This window comes from Rhinoraja longicauda, chromosome 23, assembly GCF_053455715.1.
Source record: "Rhinoraja longicauda isolate Sanriku21f chromosome 23, sRhiLon1.1, whole genome shotgun sequence".
Taxonomy (NCBI): Eukaryota; Metazoa; Chordata; class Chondrichthyes; order Rajiformes; family Arhynchobatidae; genus Rhinoraja; species Rhinoraja longicauda.
In genome coordinates, this window is record NC_135975.1 from 1,246,801 (window position 1) to 1,270,116 (window position 23,316).

The window sequence follows — 23,316 nt, forward strand, 5'->3', positions numbered from 1 at the left end:
TGCGGACTCGATGGGCTGAAGGGCCTGTTTCCGCGCTGTATCTCAACTAAACCAAACTAAACATCCAAGTGGGTCGTGTATCTGCTCATACCCCCAGCATCCCATTCCAGGCACCCACCACTATTTAAAAAAAACTGCCTCTCATCTCCTTTAAACTTTGCCCCCTCAGTTTTACATACTTCTATCATGTTTCCCCACAATCTGACGTTCCAGGGAACATTTCAAGGACCAGAGGACATAGGTTTATGGTGAGAGAAGCAACATTTTCCAGAGGTTAGTGAGTGTATTGAACGAGCTGCCAGAGGAGGTGGTTGAGGCAGGTGCTATAACATTTAAAATGCATTTCAACAAGTACATGGATAGGAATATTTGAGAGATGTGGGATAAGTCATTGAAAGCAAGCATGCAGGTGCAGCAGGCAGTGAAGAAAGCGAATGGTATGTTGGCATTCATAGCAAGAGGATTTGAGTTTAGGAGCAGGGAGGTTCTGCTGCAGTTGTACAGGGCCTTGGTGAGATCGCACCTGGAGTATTGTGTGCAGTTTTGGTCTCCTAACCTGAGGAAAGACGTTCTTGCCTTAGAGGGAGTACAGAGAAGGTTCACCAGATTGATCCCTGGGATGGTGGGACTTTCATATGAGGAAAGACTGGATAGACTGGGCTTGTACTCGCTGGAATTTAGAAGACTGAGGGGGGATCTTATAGAAACATATAAAATTCTTAAGGGGTTGGAGAGGCTAGATGCGGGAAGATTGTTCCCGATGTTGGGGGAGTCCAGAACCAGGGGTCACAGCTTAAGGATAAGGGGGAAGTCTTTTAGGACCGAGATGAGAAAACATTTCTTCACACAGAGAGTGGTGATTCTGTGGAATTCTCTGCCACAGAAGGTAGTTGAGGCCAGTTCATTGGCTATATTTAAGAGGGAGTTAGATGTGGCCCTTTTTGCTAAAGGGATCAGGGGGTATGGAGAGAAGGCAGGTACAGGCTACTGAGCTGGATGATCAGCCATGATCATATTGAATGGCGGTGCAGGCTCGAAGGGCCGAATGGCCTACTCCTGCACCTATTTTCTATGTTTCTAAGTATAGATGGGCAACTTGGTCAGCATGGACTAGTGGGGCTGAAGGGCCCGTTTCTGTACTGTGTGACTCTGACTTGGATAGAGTGGACGTGGAGAGGATGTTTCCACTAGTGGGAGAGTCTAGGACTAGATAGAGGTCATAGCTTCAGAATTAAAGGACGTTCTTTTAGGAAGGCGATGAGTAGAAATTTCTTTAGTCCGAGGGTAGTGAATCTGGAATTATTTGCCACAGAAAGCAGTGGCGGCCAAGTCAGTGGTTATTTTTAAGGCAGAGATAGATTCTTGATTAGTATAGGTATCAGAGGTTATGGCGAGAAGGCAGGAAAATGGGGCTAGGAGGGAGAGATAGATCAGCCATGATTGAATGGCGGAGTAGACTTGATGGGCCGAATGGCCTAATTCTACTTCTATGACCTTAAGATAAAGGTTAAATTCGGTCGAGTGGCTGTAGTTCCCGGTGGTTTAATTGCCTTCCCTTGTATACAGGGGACAGGTCAGTCGGCATTTGCCTTGTGCCTCTGGATAGCACCAGTAAATGCCAATTGATGTGCCCGATGTAAACAAAGAACGGCAATTGTAGAACAATCAGCGTTAATCGTTAATCTAGCCTCTGACATTCTGTGCGATAGTCAGATGGGAATAAAATCTAATCTAGCCTCTGACATTCTGTGCGATAGTCGGATGGGAATAAAATCCCCTCGGAAGCTTTTGATTTTAATGTTCTGCGAAACCCAAATATTGAAGCATTTTCAGTGTCAGAGTGATATAGTGCGGAAACAGGCCCCTCAGCCCAACTTGCCCACACCGGCCAACATGTCAGCCATGATCACAATGAACGGCCTCCTCCTGCACCTAGTTTCTATGTCCCAGCTACACCAGTCCCACCTGCCTGCGTTTGGCCCATATCCCTCCAAACCTGTCCCATCCATGTACTCAACTGATTCTTAAACGTTGCGATAGTCCCAACCTCAACTACCTCCTCTGGCAGCTTGTTCCATACACCCACCACCCTTTGTGTGAAAATGTTACCCCTCATTTTTTGAACAGCTTGTAGAAGGATTGAACTGTTGGCATTTGCAGCGAGGCATAGTTCCTACCTGACAGTGACTAGTGGGGTGCCGCAAAGCTCAGTGCTGCAACTCCAGTGGAGGCCCATTCACTGGATGTTTAAGAGAGTTAGATTTGGCTCTTAGGGCTAACAGAATCAACGGGGAAAGCAGGAACAGGGTACTGATTCTGGATGATCAGCCATGATCAAATTGAATGGCGGTGCTGGCTGGAAGGGCTGAATGGCCTCCTCCTGCACTATGTTTCTATGTTCCTACCTGACATGCGTGACCTTCCCATTGCAGATCCCATTTTACACCCTCATGGGGACTGCTCCGACATCATCAGCTCATCATTGGAAAGCCCGGATCCCGATGACTAGAGTTCCTGCAACAGCCAGCAACAGTGAGCAACACTGATCATTTACTGGCGTGGACACAGACAGGGAGGGGTCCTGATATGGTCTGTTTCTGGCGTGGACACAGACAGGGAGGGGTCCTGATATTTCTACTATGGTGCTGCCTTCAAACTAAACTGCAAAACGTTGAGAAACATGAAAGAATCATTGTCATTTGATTTACATTTTCTGTGGTGCAGATTAACTAAATGTGACATTGTGCCAAGAAATACATTCATTAAATACAACCCCCTTCCCCTTATTATGTTATCAAAGATTAACAGATACCATTATTTATTTGAACAGATGAAAAACTTTGTGAAATGGAAGTTATTTTTTTTACTGGATGAACTAAGTTTCACCATTAAGACTGTTTGTAAGTTTCTAGTTTAGGGATCTTCAGCTTAAAGTAATTTTGTACAAACGTTATCCCTAAAAGCTTTGAACCACATTATTACCCTTGTTTAATAACGAGGAACTGCAGATGCCGCTTTATACCACACCAAGACACAGAGTGCTGGAGTAACTCAGCAGGTCAGGCAGCATCTCTGGAGAACATGGATACATAGGCAATAGGTGCAGGAGTAGGCCATTCAGCCCTTCGAGCCAGCACCGTCATTCATTGTGATCATGGCTGATCATCCACAATCAGTGCCTCGTTCCTGCCTTCTCCCCATATCCCTTGATTCCGTGAGCCCCAAGAGCTTTATCGAACTCTCTTGAATGCATCCAGTGAATTGGCCTCCACTGCCTTGAGGCAGAGAATTCCACAAATTCACAATTCTCTGGGTGAAAAAGCTTTTCCTCATTTCAGTTCTAAATGGCCTACCCCTTATTCTTAAACTGTGGCCCTTGGTTCTGGACTCCCCCAACATCGGGAACATGTTTCCTGCATCTAGCGTGCCCAATCCCTTAATGATTTTATACGTTTCTATAAGATCCTCTCTCATCCGTCGAAATTCCAGTGACTACAAGCCCAGTCTCTCCATTCTTTCAACATATGACAGTCCCGCCATCCCAGGAATTAACCTCGCGAACCTACGCTGTACTCCCTCAATAGCAAGAATGTCCTTCCTCAAATTAGGGGATGTTTGAGAGTGCTGGAGTAACTCAGCAGGTCGGGCAGCATTTCTGGAGCATGTGGACAGGTGACGTTTTGGGTCTGAAGAATGGTCCTGATCCGAAACGTCACCTATCCATGTTCTCCACAGATGCTGCCTGACCCGCTGAGTTACTCCAGCACTGTGAAATTCACCTATCCATGTTCTCCACAGATGCTGCCTGACCCGCTGAGTTACTCCAGCACTCTGTGAAACGTCACCTAACCATGTTCTCCAGAGATGCTGCCTGACCCACCGAGTTACTCCAGCACTCTGTGAAACGTCACCTAACCATGTTCTCCAGAGATGCTGCCTGACCCACCGAGTTACTCCAGCATTCCTTGTCTTTCTTACACATTGTTTCGATGGGTTTATATGCGCACACACATTCATACCTCCTGTTGCAACTCTAGTATGTTAGAAACAGGATGTTAGAATCTCCCTCTATGTATGTCTCAGATAAAAACAATATCCTGGTTCTGCCACCCTCAATAATTAGCAAACACTGAGCAAGTGCCCACGGTATAATTAAGGACAATACTACCCGAAGCAAACAGCACTACAGCAATGATCAATTTGATAAAATACCTACAATTTCACAAACCCTCCACCAATTACCCTCAATGGTATTCACCTTATTTTTTAATGCACAAATGAACAGAAAGCATAATGCAAGTTAAATGTATATAAATTATTTTATTACTATTTATTCTTTAAAACAAAGTAAATGCTTTCTTACAGTTGTGTTCTGTAGTAGCAGGTCAGTCTTGGTTTGGCTGTCATTTCATTGTACAAACTCCATAGAGTTAAGTGGTGCAATCATTTCCTTACTTAAAAGACAAAATAAACATTCGTCTTGCAGTATTGTCATTTCCACCTTGTGTTATATACTTTGTAAAAACTTATCATCGTCTGTCAAGTGCTTCGTATCATTAAAAAAAAAGAGGGGAGGGAAATTATCTTGTACAAAAAGAGAACGTGTTCATCTCAAAACGTTGGCAAAGTCTGGAATGTTTGTTTAGTGCAAAAAGTTTTAAAATTGACTTCAAAAAGTGTTTGTGGCGTTTGCCCCAGCCGGCGTTACAAGTGCAGCGAGCTGGCTCCAAGTGTGGCGTTACTGCTGGTGAATTTCCCTCCACCGAGTCCCTACCTGGCGACACAGGGCAGGTCAGGCAGCGCGGCCCAGAGTACGTCAACCTCTGTCGCACCTCCACCTGCACTCTGCAAGCGCTCGTAGATGGGGAGCTCCCTTGCTGGTGTGTGGAGGGTCTCATTTCCCAACGTCATGGAAGTACAAATTGGCACATACACACAGCAGGAAGATGCAAAACAAGTTGTAGTAGATGAGATTGCGGAATTTGGGCTCCAGATCTCCTTGGCGATACCAGCAGATCTGAAAAATATTACGTCGGTGCAAAGTGAAAGGAGGTTCCTGGCATTAGAAACATAGAAAAATAAGTGCAGGAGTAGGCCACTCGGCCCTTCAAGCCAGCACCGCCATTCAATATGATCATGGCTGATCATCCAGAATCAGTACCCCGTTCCTGCTTTTTTCCCCATATCCCTTGATTCCGTTAGCCCAAAGTGCTAAATCTATCTCTCTTGAATACATCCAGTGAATTGGCCTCCACTGCCTTCTGTGGCTGAGAAGTCCCAAGATTCACCACTCTCTGGGTGAAAAGGTTTTGTCCTCATCTCAGTGCTAAATGGCCGACCCCTTATTCTCAAACGGTGTGGATGGTAATAGGGAGGATGGTGTGCAGTCAAGGACTGGTAGAACCTTTGCAGATGGGCATAGAGTGGATGTGGAGAGGATGTTTCCACTACTGGGAGAGTCTAGGACCACAGGTTACGGCCTCAGAATTAAAGGATACTCTTATAAAAGGCGTGGAGGACCTTCTTTAGTCAGAGAGTAGTTCATCTGTGGAACTCATTGCCACAGAGGGCTGTGGAACTCATTACCACAGAGGGCTGTGGAACTCATTACCACAGAGGGCTGTGGAGGCCAAGTCAATGGATATTTTTACGGCAGAGATAGACAATTTTTTTATTAGAACAGGTGTCAAGGTTATGGGAAGAAGACAGGAGAATGGGATTTCGAGGGGGAGATAGATCAGCCAATGATAGTGTTAGTGTGTGGGGATCGCTGGTCGGCACGTACTCGGTGGGCCGAAGGGCCCGTTTCCACGCTGTATCTCGAAACTAAACAAAACTAAAGAGACATGGATAGATAATTGGTTGGCAGACAGGAAACAGAGTAGGGATTAACACGTTCGTTTCAGAATGGCAGGCAGTGACTAGTGGGGTACCGCAAGGCTCAGTGCTGGGACTGCAGCTAGTTACAATATACATTAATGATTTAGATGAAGGAATTAAAAGTAACATTAGCAAATTTGCAGATGACATTAAGATGGGTGGCAGTGTGAACTGAAGAGGATGTTAGGAGGATGCAGGATAACTTGGACGGGTTGGGTGAGTGGGCAGATGCATGGCAGATGCTGTATAATGTGGATAAATGTGAGGTTATCCACTTTGGTGGCTAGAACAGGAAGGCAGATTATTATCTGAATGGTATCAGATTAGGAAAAGGAGAAGTACAACAAGACCTGGGTGTCCTTGCAGATCAGTCACTGAAAGTAAGCATGCAGCTACAGCAGGCAGTGAAGAAAGCTAATGGCAGGTTGGGCTTCATAACGAGAGTTGAATATAGGAGCAAAGGCGTCCTTCTGCAGCTGTACAGGGCCCTGGTGGGACCACACCTGGAGTGCAGTTTTGCAGTCCAAATTTGAGGAAGGGCATTCTTGCTATTGAGGGAGTGCAGCGTAGGTTCACGAGGTTAATTCCCAGGATGGCGGGACTGTCGTATGTTGAAAGACTGGATCGACTGGGCTTGTATTCACTGGAATTTAGAAGGATGAGAGGAGATCTTATAGAAACATATAAAATCATTGAGGGATTGGACACGTTAGATGCTGGAAAAATGTTCTCGATGTTGAGGGAGTCCTGAACCAGGGGGTCTCAGTTTAAGAATAAGGAGTAGGCCATTTAGAACTGAGATGACAAAAAACTTTTTCACCCAGAGAGTTGTGAATTTGTGGAATTCTCTGCCTCAGAAGGCAGTGGAGGCCAATTCACTGGATGCATTCAAAAGAGAGTTAGATAGAGCTCTTAGGGCTAGCGGAATCAAGGGATATGGGGAAAAAGGCAGGAACGGGGTACTGATTGTGGATGATCAGCCATGATCGCATTGAATGGCAGTGCTGGCTCAAAGGGCTGAATGGCCTCCTCCTGCACCTATTGTCTATGTAAGCCAATTAACCTACAAACCTGTACATCTTTGGAGTGTGGGAGGAAACCGGAGAACCCGGAGAAACCACACGCAGGTTACGGGGAGAACATACAAACTCCGTACAGACAGCACCCGTAGTCAGGATGGAACCCGGGTCTCTGGCGCTGTGAGGCAGCAGCTCTACCCGCTGCACCACCGTGCCGCACTCATTTGAATACAGAACACATCTTTCTCCCTCCTGGCACAAAATGCTGGAGTAACTCAGCGGGACCGGCAGCATCTCTGGAGAGAAGGAATGGGAGACGTTTCGGATCAAGACCCTTCTCCAGAGATGCTGCCTGACCCGCTGAGTTACTCCAGCATTTTGGGTCTTGCTTCGATTTAAACCAGCATCTGCAGTTCTTTCCTACACATCTTCTCCCTCCTGTTAAGTCTTTCAATAATTACCACCAGTTATCGGTAGGTTTACTATTCACCATCCACAGTAGTGACTAATGACCACTCAAAGCAGATCACAAGATGTCAATACTTACAAGAACAGCAATTGATGTGCAACTCAGTACGATGCAGACAGCAAAGAAAATATTCAGCGGCTTTGGAGGTAATTGAGGGAAAACAAAAGCACTAATGATCGTCACCTATGGGACGAAATTAGAAAGAGAACATTAAGATAGATGAGGCAAGGATTTATGCTGAAATTAGTGCTTTCAACACAACATCATGCCCTCTGGTCCTCGATTCCCCTACTGCAGGCAAGAGACTCTTAGTCTACTCAATCTATTCTTCTCATGATTTTACAATACAATACGATATGATAGAACATTATTTATCCCAGGAGGAAAATTGGTCTGCCAACAGTCATAAAACACAAGATACATGAAATGAAAGTGATGAGTGGAAAGGATTGGGGACGTGCAAAGATTGGGGGGGGGGGGGGAACTCAATCTCAGTCGACCTCACGACAAGGGGGAGGAGTTAGCCACAGGGAAGAAGGATCTCCTGTGGCGTTCTGTGCTGCATCTTGGTGGGACCAGTCTGTTGCTGAAAGTGCTCCTCAGGTTGACCAGCGTGTCATGGAGGGGGTGAGCTGTATTGTCCAGGATGCTCCGCAGTTTGAGGAGCATCCTCCCCTCCAAGACCACCCCCCGTGAATCCAACTCTGCCCCCAGGACGGAGCCAGCCTTCCTGATGAGCTTATACACAATTTTAGACACAAATGTGCAGGAGGATTGTCAATGAACTACGCTAAAATAATTTCAATATACTTGGGTACACATGACAATAAAGTACCTGTGAACCATTAGAAAGCACTGAAAAGCCATTGCTTATTCTAATTACAGTTAAACCGTCCAAGATTGAAGCACTTGATACTTACTATTAGCAGCAGTGAAGTGAAGAAACCAACTACAATGTTGATAATTCGATCCTGAAAGAAAGAAAGATCAATTAAAATCTCAAGCTATGATTGAAGCATGATTCGTCAAATCATATTACATATTCAGTTTACATATTCTTTCATACTTTAGTTTAGACACAGCGCGGAAACAGGCCCTTTCAGCCCACCGGGTCCGCGCCGACCAGCAATCCCCGCACATTAACACTATCCTATACCCACTAGGGACAATTTTTACATTTACCAAGCCACCAATTAACCTACATACCTGTAGGTCTTTGGAGTGTGGGAGGAAACTGAAGATCTCAGAGAAAACCCAGGCAGGTCACAGGGAGAGCGTATAAACCTACAAACGTAACAGACAAGCACTCGAAGTTGGGATGGAACCCGGGTCTCCAGCGCTGCATTCGCTGTAAGGCAGCAACTCTACCGCTGCGCCACCGTGCCGCCCACTGTACCACATTTATCAGAAATATCCAGTGGAATTTTGTTTTAAATATTTTAATTATACTTATCGTTTGAAAAAGTTTAGTATACAGATTGAGTCAGTAGTTTTTCTAATGCAAGTGTAGACTGAAGAACATTGCACTCACACTGTTCCAATGGGCGGCAGGGTGGTGCAGCGGGCAGAGCTGCTGCCTCACGGCGCCAGAGACCCTGGTTCAATCCCGACTACGGGTGCTGTCTGTATGGAGTTTAAACGTTCTCCCCGTGACCTGCGTGGGTTTTCTCCGGGAGCTTCGGTTTATTCCCACACCCCAAATACATATATGGTTGTAAGGTTAATTGATTTTGGTATAAATTGTAAGTTGTCCCTAGTGTGTGTAGGATGGTGTTAGTGTGCGGGGATCGCTGGTCGGCGCAGACTCGGTGGGCATACTCCATAGTATTTAATTGGCATGTGTACCAGCAATTAAATTCTTATTTGCTGCAGCTTTATAGGGACATTTATGCAAAACACACAAATATACAATCAATAATAAATCAGTTGACTTTAGACTTGAGATGGGCCTGTTTCCATGCTGTATCTCAAATCTAAAGTCAATTAAATACTATGGACAAATAAGTGACTTCAAATATAAAACTCAGAAACAGGCCCTTCGGCCCACCGAGTCCGTGCCGACCAGCAATCCTCGCACACTAACACTATCCCACACACTAGGGACAATTTACAATTTTTACTGAAGCCAATTACAAACCTGTACGTCTTTGGAGTGTGGGAGAAAACCGGAGCACCCGGAGAAAACCCACGCAGGTCACAGGGAGAACGTACAAACTCCATACAGTCAGGATTGATCCTGGGTCTCTGGCATTGTGAGGCAGCAACTCTACCGCTGCGTCACCCTACAAATTTGAGTGCAGCATTCTGTGCTGTTGGAATGTAGGCCTAATAGATAACTAAATGAACACTGGTACAGAGAACTAGTCGGGAGCGTAAAGTATCGGGAATACAACAATGAATGTTCAGCTTGACATTTAAGATTAGATTAGACCCAGGTTTTGACATTTAATTGTAATGACGTTATTCACTCCAGATTTTATTCGTTTTGCTTTGCCTCTTATCACTGCCACGTTGTAATGTCATTTCACCAACAGAAAATGTGAAACGTCAGAGTCGAAGCGTGGAGAGCAAGATTAGAGAGGTAGAGGGCATGATGACTGGTTACATCACAGCCTGGTTCAGTAACTCAAAGCCTCAGGAACAAAGGCTCTGCTTCCAGCCCAGGCGACTGTTTGCGTGCTAGCCACAGGAGTAGATCTACAATCACACATTATAATCGCTCCACACTCTTAAACCTCTACTCCTAGAGCAGCATTTCTTACTTTAACTATGATCTTTTTAAACTCCTCTCCATTCTCTGCGAATGGCATGATTGTAATCATGTACAGATGCTCCCCGACGTACGATATTCCATTTTGCGATGGTGCAATCGTTGGCCAATGGCAGCGAGCTGCAGCACGCTTCCGGCCACGTGATCCGGTTTATTAAATGCATTTCGACTTACGATATTTTTGGTTTACAATGGGTTTATCGGAAAGTAACCCCATCGTAAGTTGAGGAGCACCTGTGTTGTCTTTCCGCTGACTGGTTAGCACACAAAGGCTTTTCACTGTACCTCGGCACACGTGACAATAAACTAAACTAAAGATTACAGAGAGTGGGAAACACTGCCCGGTCCATCACTGTTCTATTTGATTAGTCTTGGCTGTTCTTTCTTATATCCTAAACAATGCTAAGGATCAATTCACATCGTTATATTATTTGTGTAGAAAGGAACTGCAGATGCTGGTTTACACTGTAGACACAAAATGCTGGAGTAACTCAGCGGGACAGGCAACGTTTCTGGAGAGAAGGAATGGGCGTCGTTTCGGGCCGAGACGTCTGAAGAAGTCTCGACCTGAAATGTAACCCATTCCTTCTCTCCAGAGATGCTGCCTGACCCACTGAGTGTCTCCAGCATCTTGTGTCTATCTTTGATATATTATTTATGTTTGGTCTGCCGACTACCTTTTAATTTTTAATGGATAATTTTGTATAAATGTTTTAAAAGTTTCCGGTTATCCTGAATCTGAATATCCCTTGACAGCACATAATGGTTAATTGCTTTTATTTTTAATTGAAGCTTGTTTTTCTCAGTAGCAAGAAGCACCAAATATCCAATGTAATGGTGTAGGAAGGAAGTGCAGATACTGGTTAACACCGTAGATAGATACACAAAGCTGGAGTAACTCAGCAGGACAGGCAGTGTCTCTGGAGATCCTTCGCTCCAGAAATGCTACCTGTCCAGCTGAGTTACTCCAGCCTTGTGTCTACCAATGTACTGGTGTTACAAGTGCTTGTTCCACTAAGCATGTAATAATTATCAGATCAGTTTACTGTCACGTGTACTGAGGTACAGTGAAAAGCTTTTGTTGCGTGCTAACCATTCAGTGGAAAAATGATCACAATCGAGCCATTTACAGTGTAGATACACAAGGGAATAACGTTTAGTACAAGGTAAAGCCAGCAAAGTCCGATCAAGGAAAGTCCGAGGGTCACCAATGAGGTGGATAGTAGTTCAGCACTGCTCTCTGGTTGTGGTAGGATGGTTCAGTTGCCTGATAACAGCTGGGAAGAAACTGTCGCCAAATCTGGAGGTGTGCGTTTTCACACTTCTGTACCTCTTGCCTGATGGGAGAGGGGAGAAGAGGGAGTGGCCGGGGTGAGCCTGGTCCTTGATTATGTTGCTGGCCTTGCCGAGGCAGCGTGATACTTATACTCCCAAGTATCAGAGAGCCACACATCCGGTGCTGTACGGAAAGATAATTCGGCCTTATCCTGTTATAATACCTTTGTATTCGGAATTCCCAGTAAATCAATACCTTACAGTTGCTGGAATTCACAAAATATATTGCATGGTTCTACCTGGAGTTTTTGTTCATTGGAGATGCATTTTATTTAAAGTTAGTTACGATAATGGTCCAGTGCTCGAATTACATTCCTTGAAATCAATAATAATAAATTGATACTCATATCTCAATAACTCATTCATTATTTATTAGGTTTTTAATTTTTTTTTAATTGATACTGGTATTTGTTGTGTTGGTTCGTATGTCTGTGCAATTGTCTTTGAAAGATATGCACTGTCATCAGCTGTAGCACTTCTAATTTTGTTGTACCTTGCGTACAATGACAATAAAGGCATATTATAAGTACTAAAGTGAGAGGAGCAGAATTAGGCCATTCGGCCCATCAAGTCTACTCCACCATTCAATCTTGGCTGATCAATCTCTTCCTCTCAACCCCATTCTCCTGCCTTCTCCCCATAAGCCGACATCCGAACTAATCAGGAACTTATCAATCACCGCCTTATAAAATAACCAATGACCAGGCCTCCACAGCTGTCTCAGTGGTTGATGCTCAGTACAAAACCAAAATCCACAGATCAATCAATCTCCTCTCATCCCTTTCCACCCAAACCACCCCCGTCCCCAGGTACATTCCCCGACAAACGCAGGAGATGTAACACCTGCCCCTCTCCCTCACCTCCATCCAAGGACCCTGATAGTCCTTGCAGGTGAGATGGAGGTTCATGTCAGGCAGTATCTCTGGAGAAAACAGGTGACGTTTTGGGTCAGAACTCACCTTCAGACTGGAAGTCTGGTCCCAACCCGGAACGTCACCTATTCCTTTTCTCCAGAGATGCTGCCTGACCCGCTGAGTTACTCCAGCACTCTGTGAAACGTCACCTATCCATGTTCTCCAGAGATGCTGCCTGACCCACTGAGTTACTCCAGTACTCTGTGACATTTTCTGTAAAACAACTTCTAGTTCCATGTTTCTACATATTACAAGATTACAATTATGTACTTCTATTAAACTAGTCCTTGTTAAATATAACTATAAAGTTCTAGTGTGTGCTTTCACAATCTAAAAATAATTTGCTTTGAAAATGTACATTCAACTCCCTTAAGATGCCTATTCTCATCAGTTCAACAGACCAGTGGTACGAAACAAGTTTGTAAACCATTTAGCTTACGAATTAATACTGCCAGTGTACCTGGAAATAGAAATGTACAAAAATAGCAACTGGAGAAAACCTAAGCAGGTCACAGGGAGAATGTACAAACTCCATACAGACAGCACCCATAGTCAGGATCGAACATGGGTCTCTGGCACTGAGAGGAGGCAGCTCTACCACTGCACCACCATGCTGCCCCAGATGTTATCAGGCAACTGAACCATCCTCTCACCAACTAGAGAGCAGTCCTGACCTCCCATCTACCTCATTGGAGACCCTCGGACTATCTTTAACCGGACTTTACCTTGCACTAAACTTTATTCCCTTTATCATGTATCTGTACACTGTGGACAGCTTGAATGTTATCATGTGTTGTCATTCCGCTGACTGGATAGCACGTAACAAAAACTTTTCACCATACCTCGGTATATGTGACAATAAACTAAACTAATGTGCACAGGAATACTCCTGATATCTCATCAACTTTCACCTTTAATATGTCAATTATTCATTTTAAACACTTCAACTATTTTAAAACAGACCCGGTGGTGCAGCGGTAGAGTTGCTGCCTCACAGCGCCAGAGACCCAGGGTTTGATCCTGACTACGGGTGCTGTCTGTACGGAGTTTGTATGTTCTCCCTGTGACCTGCGTGGGTTTTTTCCCGGTTGCTCCGGTTTCCCCCCACACTCCAAAGACTTGAGTTTGCAGGTTAATTGGCTTTGGTTAAAAAAGTAACAAATTGCCGCTAGTGTGCAGGATAGTGCAGGTTGACGGAGATCGCTGGTCGGCACAGACTCGGTGGGATGAAGGGCCTGATTTTGCTCTGTATCTTTAAACTAAACTAAAGTAACAAAATAAAGAAATGCAAGATTCCTCTGGGCTCCAATGACTCAGCTGAAACTAAATTGAAAATTGGCCAGCGTTCAAAAGGCTCTCTGGAATGAGGAGATTGGAGATGGCAGTGGTATCTTGTACACTCCCTTACCCTAGCTGACGTCTCTCCGAACAAGGGCCGGTTGTCCTGCACACTAGTCCCGTATGTCCTCGAGGCAAAGTCATCCATGGCAACTTCGGGCGGTGGTGCACTGTCATGCAGACGGTAATCTCGCCAGCACTCCTTGGCCTTATCCCAAGCACATTGTGGAAACTATCTGCTTGGGGACATCGGACAGCAAGACTTCACGGGTTAGGTCTCCTCTTTGTTCTCATGGTGAACGGCTTTGAAAAGTAAAAGTTGAGACAGTTAGAACGAGCGTACCCTTCTGCTGCCGACTAGTTACAAGAAACAGAGTTTCCACTGCACAAATGGACAGTGTATAACAGTACACTCCATCAAAGTAACCAAAACAACATCACATTATCAAATAAACCAGTCCGCTCCTTGCATAGATGCAGTATTATACGAGAACAAACAACTCATTAAGGACGACACAAGGCAAATAAACTGCAATTAACTAATTTACTTCACAGATGGAATCGCAGTTGCTGGTTTACAAAAAAAGGACACAGAGTGCTTGAGTAACTCAGCGGATCAGGCAGCATCTCTGGACAACATGGAGCTTTAGAGATGCTGAGTTACTCCAGCACTCTGTGAAACGTCACCTATCCATGTTCTCCACAGATGCTGTCTGACCCGCTGAGTTACTCCAGCACTCTGTGAAACGTCACCTATCCATGTTCTCCACAGATGCTGTCTGACCCGCTGAGTTACTCCAGCACTCTGTGAAACGTCACCTATCCATGTTCTCCACAGATGCTGCCTGACCCGCTGAGTTACTCCAGCACTCTGTGAAACGTCACCTATCCATGTTCTCCACAGATGCTGTCTGACCCGCTGAGTTACTCCAGCACGGTGTGTGTGTCTGTCTTCGATGATAAAGCCATCCATCTCACAATCCCCAACCCCTCTCGATTCAGCCCCAAGATTCTATCTCGGGTCACATTATCAGTTTATGAAAAGTGCATCTAGATTGTGTCTGTTTTGTGTTGCTGCCATCTGTTTCCTTTACATTTCCGGCATTTTTAAACAGAAAACCCACATAACAGGAAAATGAAAAAGCCCCTTACAAAAGCAGAAGGTATACGATTGAGTGGTGGGTGTTTTGGACGTGGGGGTTTCTCGGAGTAGTTGGCTGCACGGTGCCACCAAGAACGGGCTGCTGCTTCCTCCTCATCACCAAACCATTAAGTTCTAGGAGTAGAATTAGACCATTTGGCCCATCAAGTCTACTCCGCCATTCAATCATGGCTGATCTATCTTCCCCTCTGAACCACATTCCCCTGCCTTCTCCCCATAACCCGACACCCTTACTAATCAAGAATCTGTCAATCTATCTTTTTTTTTTTTAAAGTTTAGAGATACAGCGCTGAAACAAACCCTTTGGCCCACCGAGTCCGCACTGAACAGCGATCCCTGCACACTAGCACTACCCTACACACACAAGGGACAATTTACATTAATACCAAAGCCAATTAACCTTCAAAACTGTACGTCTTTGGAGTGGGGGAGAAAACCGAAGATCTCCGAGAAAACCCACACAGGTCACGGGGAGAACGTACAAACTCCGTACAGACAGCACCCGTAGTCGAGATGGAACCCGGGTCTCTGGCGCTGTGAGGCAACAACGTTACCGCTGTGCCACCGTATCTATGCCTTAATAATATCCTGGTGGTTATTCCTTTGCACGATTTCTATCCCCAACCCGCGCCGTTTACAACCAAGGGGGGGACAGGAGAAAGACAGAACGAGACAGCTCTAGGAGTTGATAGAAGCAGCTAAGACTCGTCCTTCGGTACCACATACCCCAATAAATAATTGTGAAAGGCAAATCAACTCCTGCTCCTTTGCAGCGTTTTAAATCAAACATGCAGCGGTTGAAACCGAAGGCCATCAATCTGGGCGTGGGGAAGAGAGTGGAAGTTTTGTTGCCTCCATCACAGTGAGGGGGTGTTTGGAGTCACTGTGATGGACGTTTGTGTTGGGGCTACGTGTCTTGTGTTCTTTTTTTCTATGACTGCTATGTAGTTTCGTTCGGTACTTCGGTACCGAATGACAAATAAAGCTCTGTTATACTGTTACTGTTATACTGTTCACTCAACACATCTATTACATTACTTCCTGCCATGAAACTCTCTGCTGGTATCAGCTGAAATAATGGGGTCAAGGCGAGAGAACAGTAAACCATGAAGATGGAAAACATATCTGAAGGAGAGCACACTGCACAGTTCTGGGATAATGCGGCTCACGTTTTAATTAACAGTGCTTCTAACGGGGCAGATACATTCAGCTACATAATGCGTCTGCAAAAAATAGGACGGGCGGCTACTGCCTCACAGCACCAGAGACCCGGGTTCCATGTGTGTGTGTGGAGTGTGCGTGTGTGGAGTGTGCGTGTGTGTGGTGTGTGCGTGTGCATGCATGTGTTCGTTCTCCCAGTGATGGCGTGGGTTTCCTCCCACATCCCAAAGACGTGCGGGTTTGTAGGCTAATCGGCCCTCCGTCAATTGCCCCTAGTGTGCAGGGAGTGGATGAGTAAGTGTGATAACATAGAACTAGTGTAAACGGGTGATCGATGATTGGCGTGGACTCAGTGGGTTTTAGTTTAGTGTACAGATACAGCGCGGAATTCAGTCTGTCTGATTGTGTCCGACTCTGAAGGGTTCTGACCCAAAATGTCACCTATTCCTTTTCTCCAGAGATGCTGCCTGTTCCGCTGAGTCGCTCCAGCATTTTGTGACTTTCATAGGAATGATTAATCAGCACTGCCTTGTAGGAGGCAATTGAACATGGGTAACTTTAATGCTTTAGTCATTAGTAAAAATAAAATTCTACAACAGGATGAGGGGTGGTCTTAAAGAGGTGTATCAGCACATGAGGGGAACACAAGGTGTAAATGGACAGTCTTTTACCAAGAGTAGGGGAATCAAGAACCAGAGGACATAGGTTTAAATTGAGAGTGGAAAGATTTAATCGGAACCTGAAGAGTAACTTTTTCCAAGAGGGCGGTGAGTAAATGGAACAAGCTGCCAGGTTGTTGAGCAGGTACTATAACAACATTTAAAGGAGATTTAGACAAGTAAATGCATAGGACAGGTTTAGAGGGATATGGCCCAAATGCAGGCAGGTGGGACTAGTGTAGATGGGGCATGTTGGACAGCGTGGGCAAGTTGGGCGAAGGGTCTGTTTCCATACTGTACGACTCTGTGACAGGGCTAACTGCTAATGATGAGGGGAGGTTAAACCAAGTCCGTACGACTGAGATAGCACAGGCAGTAGGCCACCCACATCGGGCCATTTGCAGTGTTGTTAGTCTCCAGTGAAGAGTCATTGCACAATCTCCACTACGTTTGATGATTTCCAAATAAAGAAATAATTCAGTTCAACATCAAACTGTGCAGCCAACATTTGAATATGCAAAGATACACAAAACAACCTCCTGTCCAAACTCAGCAGGTCAGGCAGTATCTGTGGAGAACATGGATAGGTGACGTTTCACAGAGTGCTGGAGTAACTCAACGGGTCAGGCAGCATCTGTGAAGAACATGGATAGGTGACGTTTCACAGAGTGCTGGAGTAACTCAACGGGTCAGGCAGCATCTGTGGAGAACATGGATAGGTGACGTTTCACAGAGTGCTGGAGTAACTCAGCGGGTCAGGCAGCATGTCTGGAGAACATGGAGAGGTGACGTTCCAGGTCGGGACCCTTCTTCAGACTGTTTCTACAACCTCTCATCCACACAGTGCATTCAGAACCCTAGTTTTTCCAATTCCATGTTCCAGAGTACAGAAACATACTGGGTTCACAAGTCTAGAGTTTAGAGATACAGCATGGGGCAGACCCTTCGGCCCACTGGATCTGTGCCACAAAACACAAAGTGCTGGAGGAACTCAGCAGGTCCATCAATACCTTAGGAGGGAGCCTTCTTCAGACTGATTGTAGGGGGGGGGGGGGGGGGGGCGGGGAAGCTGGAAAAAAGGTGGGGGTGGGGCAAAGCCTGGCAAGTGATAGGTGGATACAGGTGAGGGGGAGGTTAACATAGCAGATTCTTTAACTTTGTTTTAGAGATACAGCACGGAAACAGGCCCTTCGGCCAACCGAGTCCACACTGACCAGCGATCCCCGCACATAAAACACTGTCCAACACACACTAGGGACAATTTACACTTATACCAAGTATACAAACCCAAGCCAATTAACCTACAAATCTACACGTCTTTGGAGTGTGGGAGGAAATGGAAGATCTTGGAGAAAACCCACGCGGTGGATGTAAAAACTCTGTCGAGTCAGGATTGAACCCGGGCAAGGCAGCAACTCTACTGTTGCACCACCATTCCGCCCCAAAGGTGGGTGGAGTAAGTGACAAGGGCTGGGGGTGAACAGGAGACCAAAGGGTGTCAGATAACAAATGGAATACTTTACTGTCACACATGACTAGGGCCTACCCAACGTATACAAATAGCAGCCACCTACGGCACTGACAAAGTTACAACACACGCCGGCCCCTCCTTTTGCTCTCTCTGGATAGAAGAGGCATGAAATGTAAAGCCAGGTGTGGGATAAAGGTGAAAGGGGAGAGCGTCAGGAGAGTTGGGGGTGGGGACGGGAGTTCAGGAAAAGAAGGGTGGGGCAGTACAAGAAATGAGTCCTAAATTGTACAGAAAAATAAACAAGCTGCTGGAGTAACTCAGGTCAGGCAGCAGCTATGGAGGGGGAACAGTCCACGTTTTTGATCGAGACACTGCATCAAGTTAACTGAATTGTTTAATGTTTCTTTATACTTCAATCCCATGCAGTCCAGAGTCAGCCTGATAATTCAACACTCCACTCCCTTCAAAGCAAAGATGTGGTGCCCAGAACCATTAGGTGTGGTCCCGTCATGAAGTATAACATCTATGCCCTCTTAATCCAGTCATTTGGACAAGAACACACAGGGTGGTGGGTGTATGGAACAAGCTGCCAGAGGTGGCAGGGACGATCACAATATTTAAGAAACATTTAGACAGGTACATGGATAGGACAGGTTTAAAGGGATATGGGGCAAACGCAGGCAGGTGGGACTAGTGTAGGTGGGGCATGTTGGTCCGAAGGACCTGTTTCCATGCTGTGTGACTGACTCTAAGAAACAAAAGCAACTCATGAACCTATTCACCCATGACAATGTCACGCACCAGCATTAAAGCGAGACATCTACTAGTCCGGCACAGTGGCACAGCGTAGAGTTGCTGCCTCACAGCACCAGAGACCCAGGTTCCATCTCCACTACAGATGATATCTGTGTGGAGTTTGTACGTTCCCCCCGTGACCGCATGGGTTTTCTCCGGGTGATCCGGTTTCCTCCCACATTCCAAAGATGTACAGGTTTGTAGGTTAATTGGTTTCAATAAAATTGTAAACTGTCCCTAATGTGTAGGATGGTGCTAGTGTACGAGGTGGTCACTGGTCGACACGGACACGGTTGAACCAAGTGCCTGTTTCTGCGCTGTATCTCTAAAGTCTAAAGAATCAGAAAATGGAGGCACAAGACACTGCAGATACTGGAGTCCTGAGCAAAACACACAGTGGTTAAGGAACTCAGAAGGTCAGACAGCTTCTGTGGAGGGAATGGATAGATGAATTGCCAGATCATGGCCCTTCTTCACACTGGTGAGGTAGAGGCGAGAAGGCTGGTAGAAAGCAGTGAGGGGCAACAGCGAGTGAAACCTCTCACCTAGATCCATCGATCACTAGCTCCAGCCCCACCCCCTTTTTCATCAGCCATCTCACTTCTACCTCATCAGTCTGAAGAAGGGTCCCAACCAAAACATCATCCACAGATGCTGCCTGACACATTGAGTTCATCCACAGACAAACAAAAAATAAGACACAAGGCCATGGGAAACAAAAATGACCATGAACCCAGTAAGCATAACAAAGCTACTGGCCATATCTGTAAATTATCAACCACACACTGTAGATCACATGATGGACTTTGAGTTGTGGGTGGGACAGGGGCAGAACATTTAGTCAAGAGCTGTAGATGTGGCCCAGTCCATCACACAGACCACACTCCCCACCATTGTAGATGTAGCCCAGTCCATCACACACACCACACTCCCCACCATTGTAGATGTAGCCCAGTCCATCACACACACCACACTCCCCACCATTGTAGATGTAGCCCAGCCCATCACACACACCACACTCCCCACCATTGTAGATGTAGCCCAGTCCATCACACACACCACACTCCCCACCATTGTAGATGTAGCCCAGTCCATCACACACACCACACTCCCCCCCCATTGTAGATGTGGCCCCAGTCTCACACACACACCACACTCCCCACCATTGTAGATGTGGCCCAGTCCATCACACACACCACACTCCCCACCATTGTAGATGTAGCCCAGTCCATCACACACACCACACTCCCCCCCCCATTGTAGATGTGGCCCAGTCTCACACACACACCACACTCCCCACCATTGTAGATGTAGCCCAGTCCATCACACACACCACACTCCCCCACCATTGACTCAATCTACATTTCACGCTGCCTCGGGAAAGCAGCCAATATGATCAAAGACGTATCCCACCCCAGTCATTCCTTCTTCTCCCTACTATTAGTTTGCTATAAGGTCAGTTAAAAAGTACAAATTTAAAATGTGCAAAGTCAGTTACTGGTACACGATACATTGAACATACAGCTATTGTTCACAAATAGTGTACTTAGACTTAAACGCTGTCATAGGCATACGGCACTGAAACAGGCCCTTCGGCCCAACTCGACCATGATGTTCCATCTAAGCTAGTCCCACCAGAGTCAGCCACCACCAGATTCAGGAACAGCTTCATCCCCTCTGTTATCAGGCTTCTGAACGGTCCTTCCATAAGCTAAAGTACAGTCCGATTCACCTCTACCCCATTGTGGACATTGGGCATAGTCTCTGCTAGACACAGAGTGCTGGAGTAATTCAGCGGGTCAGGCAGCATCTCTGGCGAGAAGGAATGGGTGACGTTTCGGGGACATAGTCTCTGGAACTGATGAGATACAATGCTGAGAACAATATTCTGTACTCTGTATCTTCCTGTTTACTCCACCTAGACACAAGGAACCACAGATGCTGGTTTACAATTAGTCTGAAGGGTCCCGATCTGAAACGTCACCTATCCATGTTCTCCCGAGATACTGCCTGACCCACTGAGTTACTCCAGCTTTTTGTGTCTATCTTGTTTAAACCATCAAATCCAGTTTTTTCCTGTACACCTATTATCTGATTCCTTTGGATAGCATGCAAAACAAAGCTTTTCAACTGTACCCAAGTTCACGTAACAATAATAAATGTAAACTTAAGCCAGGTTGGGCTTCAACACAGCGTAAGACTGGGTAGTGGGGGACTGGCAGAGGGAACAAAGCCTACACACTAACACCAGAAGCATTTGAGGATGGAGTAGGGATCAAAGGGGGCTTCTCAAATGCAGCAAGGCTAAAAGAAATACCAACACACTATCAAACTCAAACAATGTAACCTGAAGGCATTTGGAAAAATAAATCAAGAACTTTTTTTGGATTTATTACAAATCCTTGCAACAACAACAGATTATTTGCCCTTCAGCAGACCAGTTTAAATGCCACGACGGGCAATAACAAACCCTCAGCATCCTGAGAGAAGGGTTGTGTGGATGCAGGTGGGATTTGGGGGGTGGGAAAGGGAGATCTTGTGTATGGGAAGAGGGGATGGGGGGGGGGGGGGGGGGGGAGGAGAGAGAAAGACCCTGGGTCTAGGGGAGGGGGTGAAGTGAGAGACATTGGGTGTGGGGCCTGGGGCGGGGGGAATGAGAGTTGGGGGGGAAAGATGCTAAGTCTGGTGGGAATGGGGGGCGACGGGAGAGAGAGAGAGACCTTCAGTGGGGAGAGAGTCCTTCGGTCGGGGGGTGAAGAGGTTGAGGAGAATGAAAGACCCTGGGTGATGGGACGGGGGGTAATAGCAGACCCCTCACCCTCCTCTCCCCACCACTCCCTACTCAGCCCCACCACTCCCTACTCAGCCCCACTCCTCCTTCCCCCACCCACACCTCATCTCACCTCTCCCTCATATATCCCCCTCTTCACCACATCCTACCCCTCCCCCTCAGCCTCTTCACTCGCCCTCTCACCCCCTCCCCCTCCCCTCCCCTCACACATCCTCCCTCAACTCCACCTCCCCAAACCACACTACCTCCCCTCCTGCTTCCACCTCCAGCCCTCATTCACTCACTCCCCCACGATCCACTCCCTCCCCCCACTCCCTCCCCCCTCACTACCCACTCCCTCCCTCCGCGAGATAACCACTTATGAGGTGTTTGCGCAGTAATCAACGAGAACCAGAACCTCCCCCACTACCCACTCTCCCTCCCTCTCCCCCCCCCACACACTCAACCCCCCCCTCACTACCCACTCTCCCTCCCTCTCCCCCCCACACACACTCAACCCCCCCCTCACTACCCACTCTCCCTCCCTCTCCCCCCCCCACACACTCAACCCCCCCCTCACTACCCACTCTCCCTCCCTCTCCCCCCCCCACACACTCAACCCCCCCCTCACTACCCACTCTCCCTCCCTCTCCCCCCCACACACACTCAACCCCCCCCTCACTACCCACTCTCCCTCCCTCTCCCCCCCACACACACTCAACCCCCCCCTCACTACCCACTCTCCCTCCCTCTCCCCCCCCCACACACTCAACCCCCCCCTCACTACCCACTCTCCCTCCCTCTCCCCCCCACACACACTCAACCCCCCCCTCACTACCCACTCTCCCTCCCTCTCCCCCCCCCACACACTCAACCCCCCCTCACTATCCACTCTCCCTCCCTCTCCCCCCCCCCCACACACTCAACCCCCCCCTCACTACCCACTCTCCCTCCCTCTCCCCCCCCCACACACTCCCTCCCCCCTCACTACCCACTCTCCCTCCCTCTCCCCCCCCCACACACTCAACCCCCCCCCCTCACTACCCACTCTCCCTCCCTCTCCCCCCCACACACACTCAACCCCCCCCCTCACCCATTACACCCCCCACTCCCTCCTCTCACCTGCAATCACTGCCCCTCCCCTCCTGTCTCTCAGCAAACCTCCCCCCCCACACACAACACTCACCCTCCCTTTCACGTCCGCGCTCACCCGCCGCCCGCCAAAACACAAATGGCCGCCGCCGCCGCCGCTCTTAAAGGGACAGCACTAGTGCGCGCCCCCGCCCCCTCCACACACACACACACACACACACACACAAGCGCGCCCCCGACACGCGCACAGGCGCGCCCCCGGGGGAGGGGGGAGGGGAGGAGTGAGGCACGGTCCGATCCCACCTCAACCCAACCCCACAGACAGCAGAGGGTGAGGGTATATCTGAGGGTGAGGGTATATTTGAGGGTGAGGGTATATTTGAGGGTGAGGGTATATCTGAGGGTGAGGGTATATCTGAGGGTGAGGGTATGTGTGATGGTGAGGGGTATGTCTGATGGTGAGGGTATATTTGAGGGTGAG

The 23,316-nt window shown here is 47.2% G+C and overlaps 2 protein-coding genes across 9 annotated transcripts in view; one reads left to right on the forward strand and one right to left on the reverse strand.

Moving 5' to 3' along the window:
* The window catches only part of dmtf1 (cyclin D binding myb-like transcription factor 1), a 75,026-nt gene that overhangs the window by 41,620 nt on the left and 10,090 nt on the right, over positions 1 to 23,316 (forward strand). For 4 of the 6 annotated variants that reach the window (XM_078419422.1, XM_078419425.1, XM_078419427.1 and 1 more), the window contains one exon: positions 2,433 to 4,485. In XM_078419422.1, coding sequence (XP_078275548.1) covers positions 2,433 to 2,509 — 77 coding nt within the window. In that variant the 3' untranslated portion in view covers positions 2,510 to 4,485. Of the gene's footprint in view, positions 1 to 2,432; positions 4,486 to 15,161; positions 15,842 to 23,316 lie in introns of those variants that run through there. The other 2 variants (XM_078419423.1, XM_078419424.1) reach the window with 2 other exon arrangements.
* Positions 4,333 to 22,963, reverse strand: tmem243b (transmembrane protein 243, mitochondrial b). 3 transcript variants are annotated; one of them, XM_078419435.1, is made up of 5 exons: positions 22,930 to 22,963; positions 13,796 to 14,028; positions 8,289 to 8,339; positions 7,447 to 7,551; positions 4,333 to 5,017 (listed from the first exon to the last, which is right to left on the reverse strand). In XM_078419435.1, exons 2-5 carry the CDS (start codon positions 13,871 to 13,873, stop codon positions 4,895 to 4,897), a joined length of 357 nt encoding a protein of 118 aa, XP_078275561.1. In that variant the 5' UTR covers positions 13,874 to 14,028; positions 22,930 to 22,963; the 3' UTR covers positions 4,333 to 4,894. The 3 variants fall into 3 exon arrangements, with proteins under 3 accessions (XP_078275561.1, XP_078275563.1, XP_078275562.1); XM_078419437.1 differs by lacking the exon at positions 22,930 to 22,963 and adding an exon at positions 14,413 to 14,519; XM_078419436.1 differs by lacking the exon at positions 22,930 to 22,963 and adding an exon at positions 14,274 to 14,334.

Coding starts and splice junctions, on each gene's coding strand:
- tmem243b (XM_078419435.1), bottom strand. CDS start 13,873: ATGGATGACTTTGCCTCGAGGACATACGGGACTAGTGTGCAGGACAAC. Junction 8,340..13,795: donor TCGGAGAGACGTCAGCTAGG/GTAAGGGAGTGT, acceptor TCTTTCTTTCAG/GATCGAATTATCAACATTGT. Junction 5,018..7,446: donor GCACATCAATTGCTGTTCTT/GTAAGTATTGAC, acceptor AATATTTTTCAG/ATCTGCTGGTATCGCCAAGG.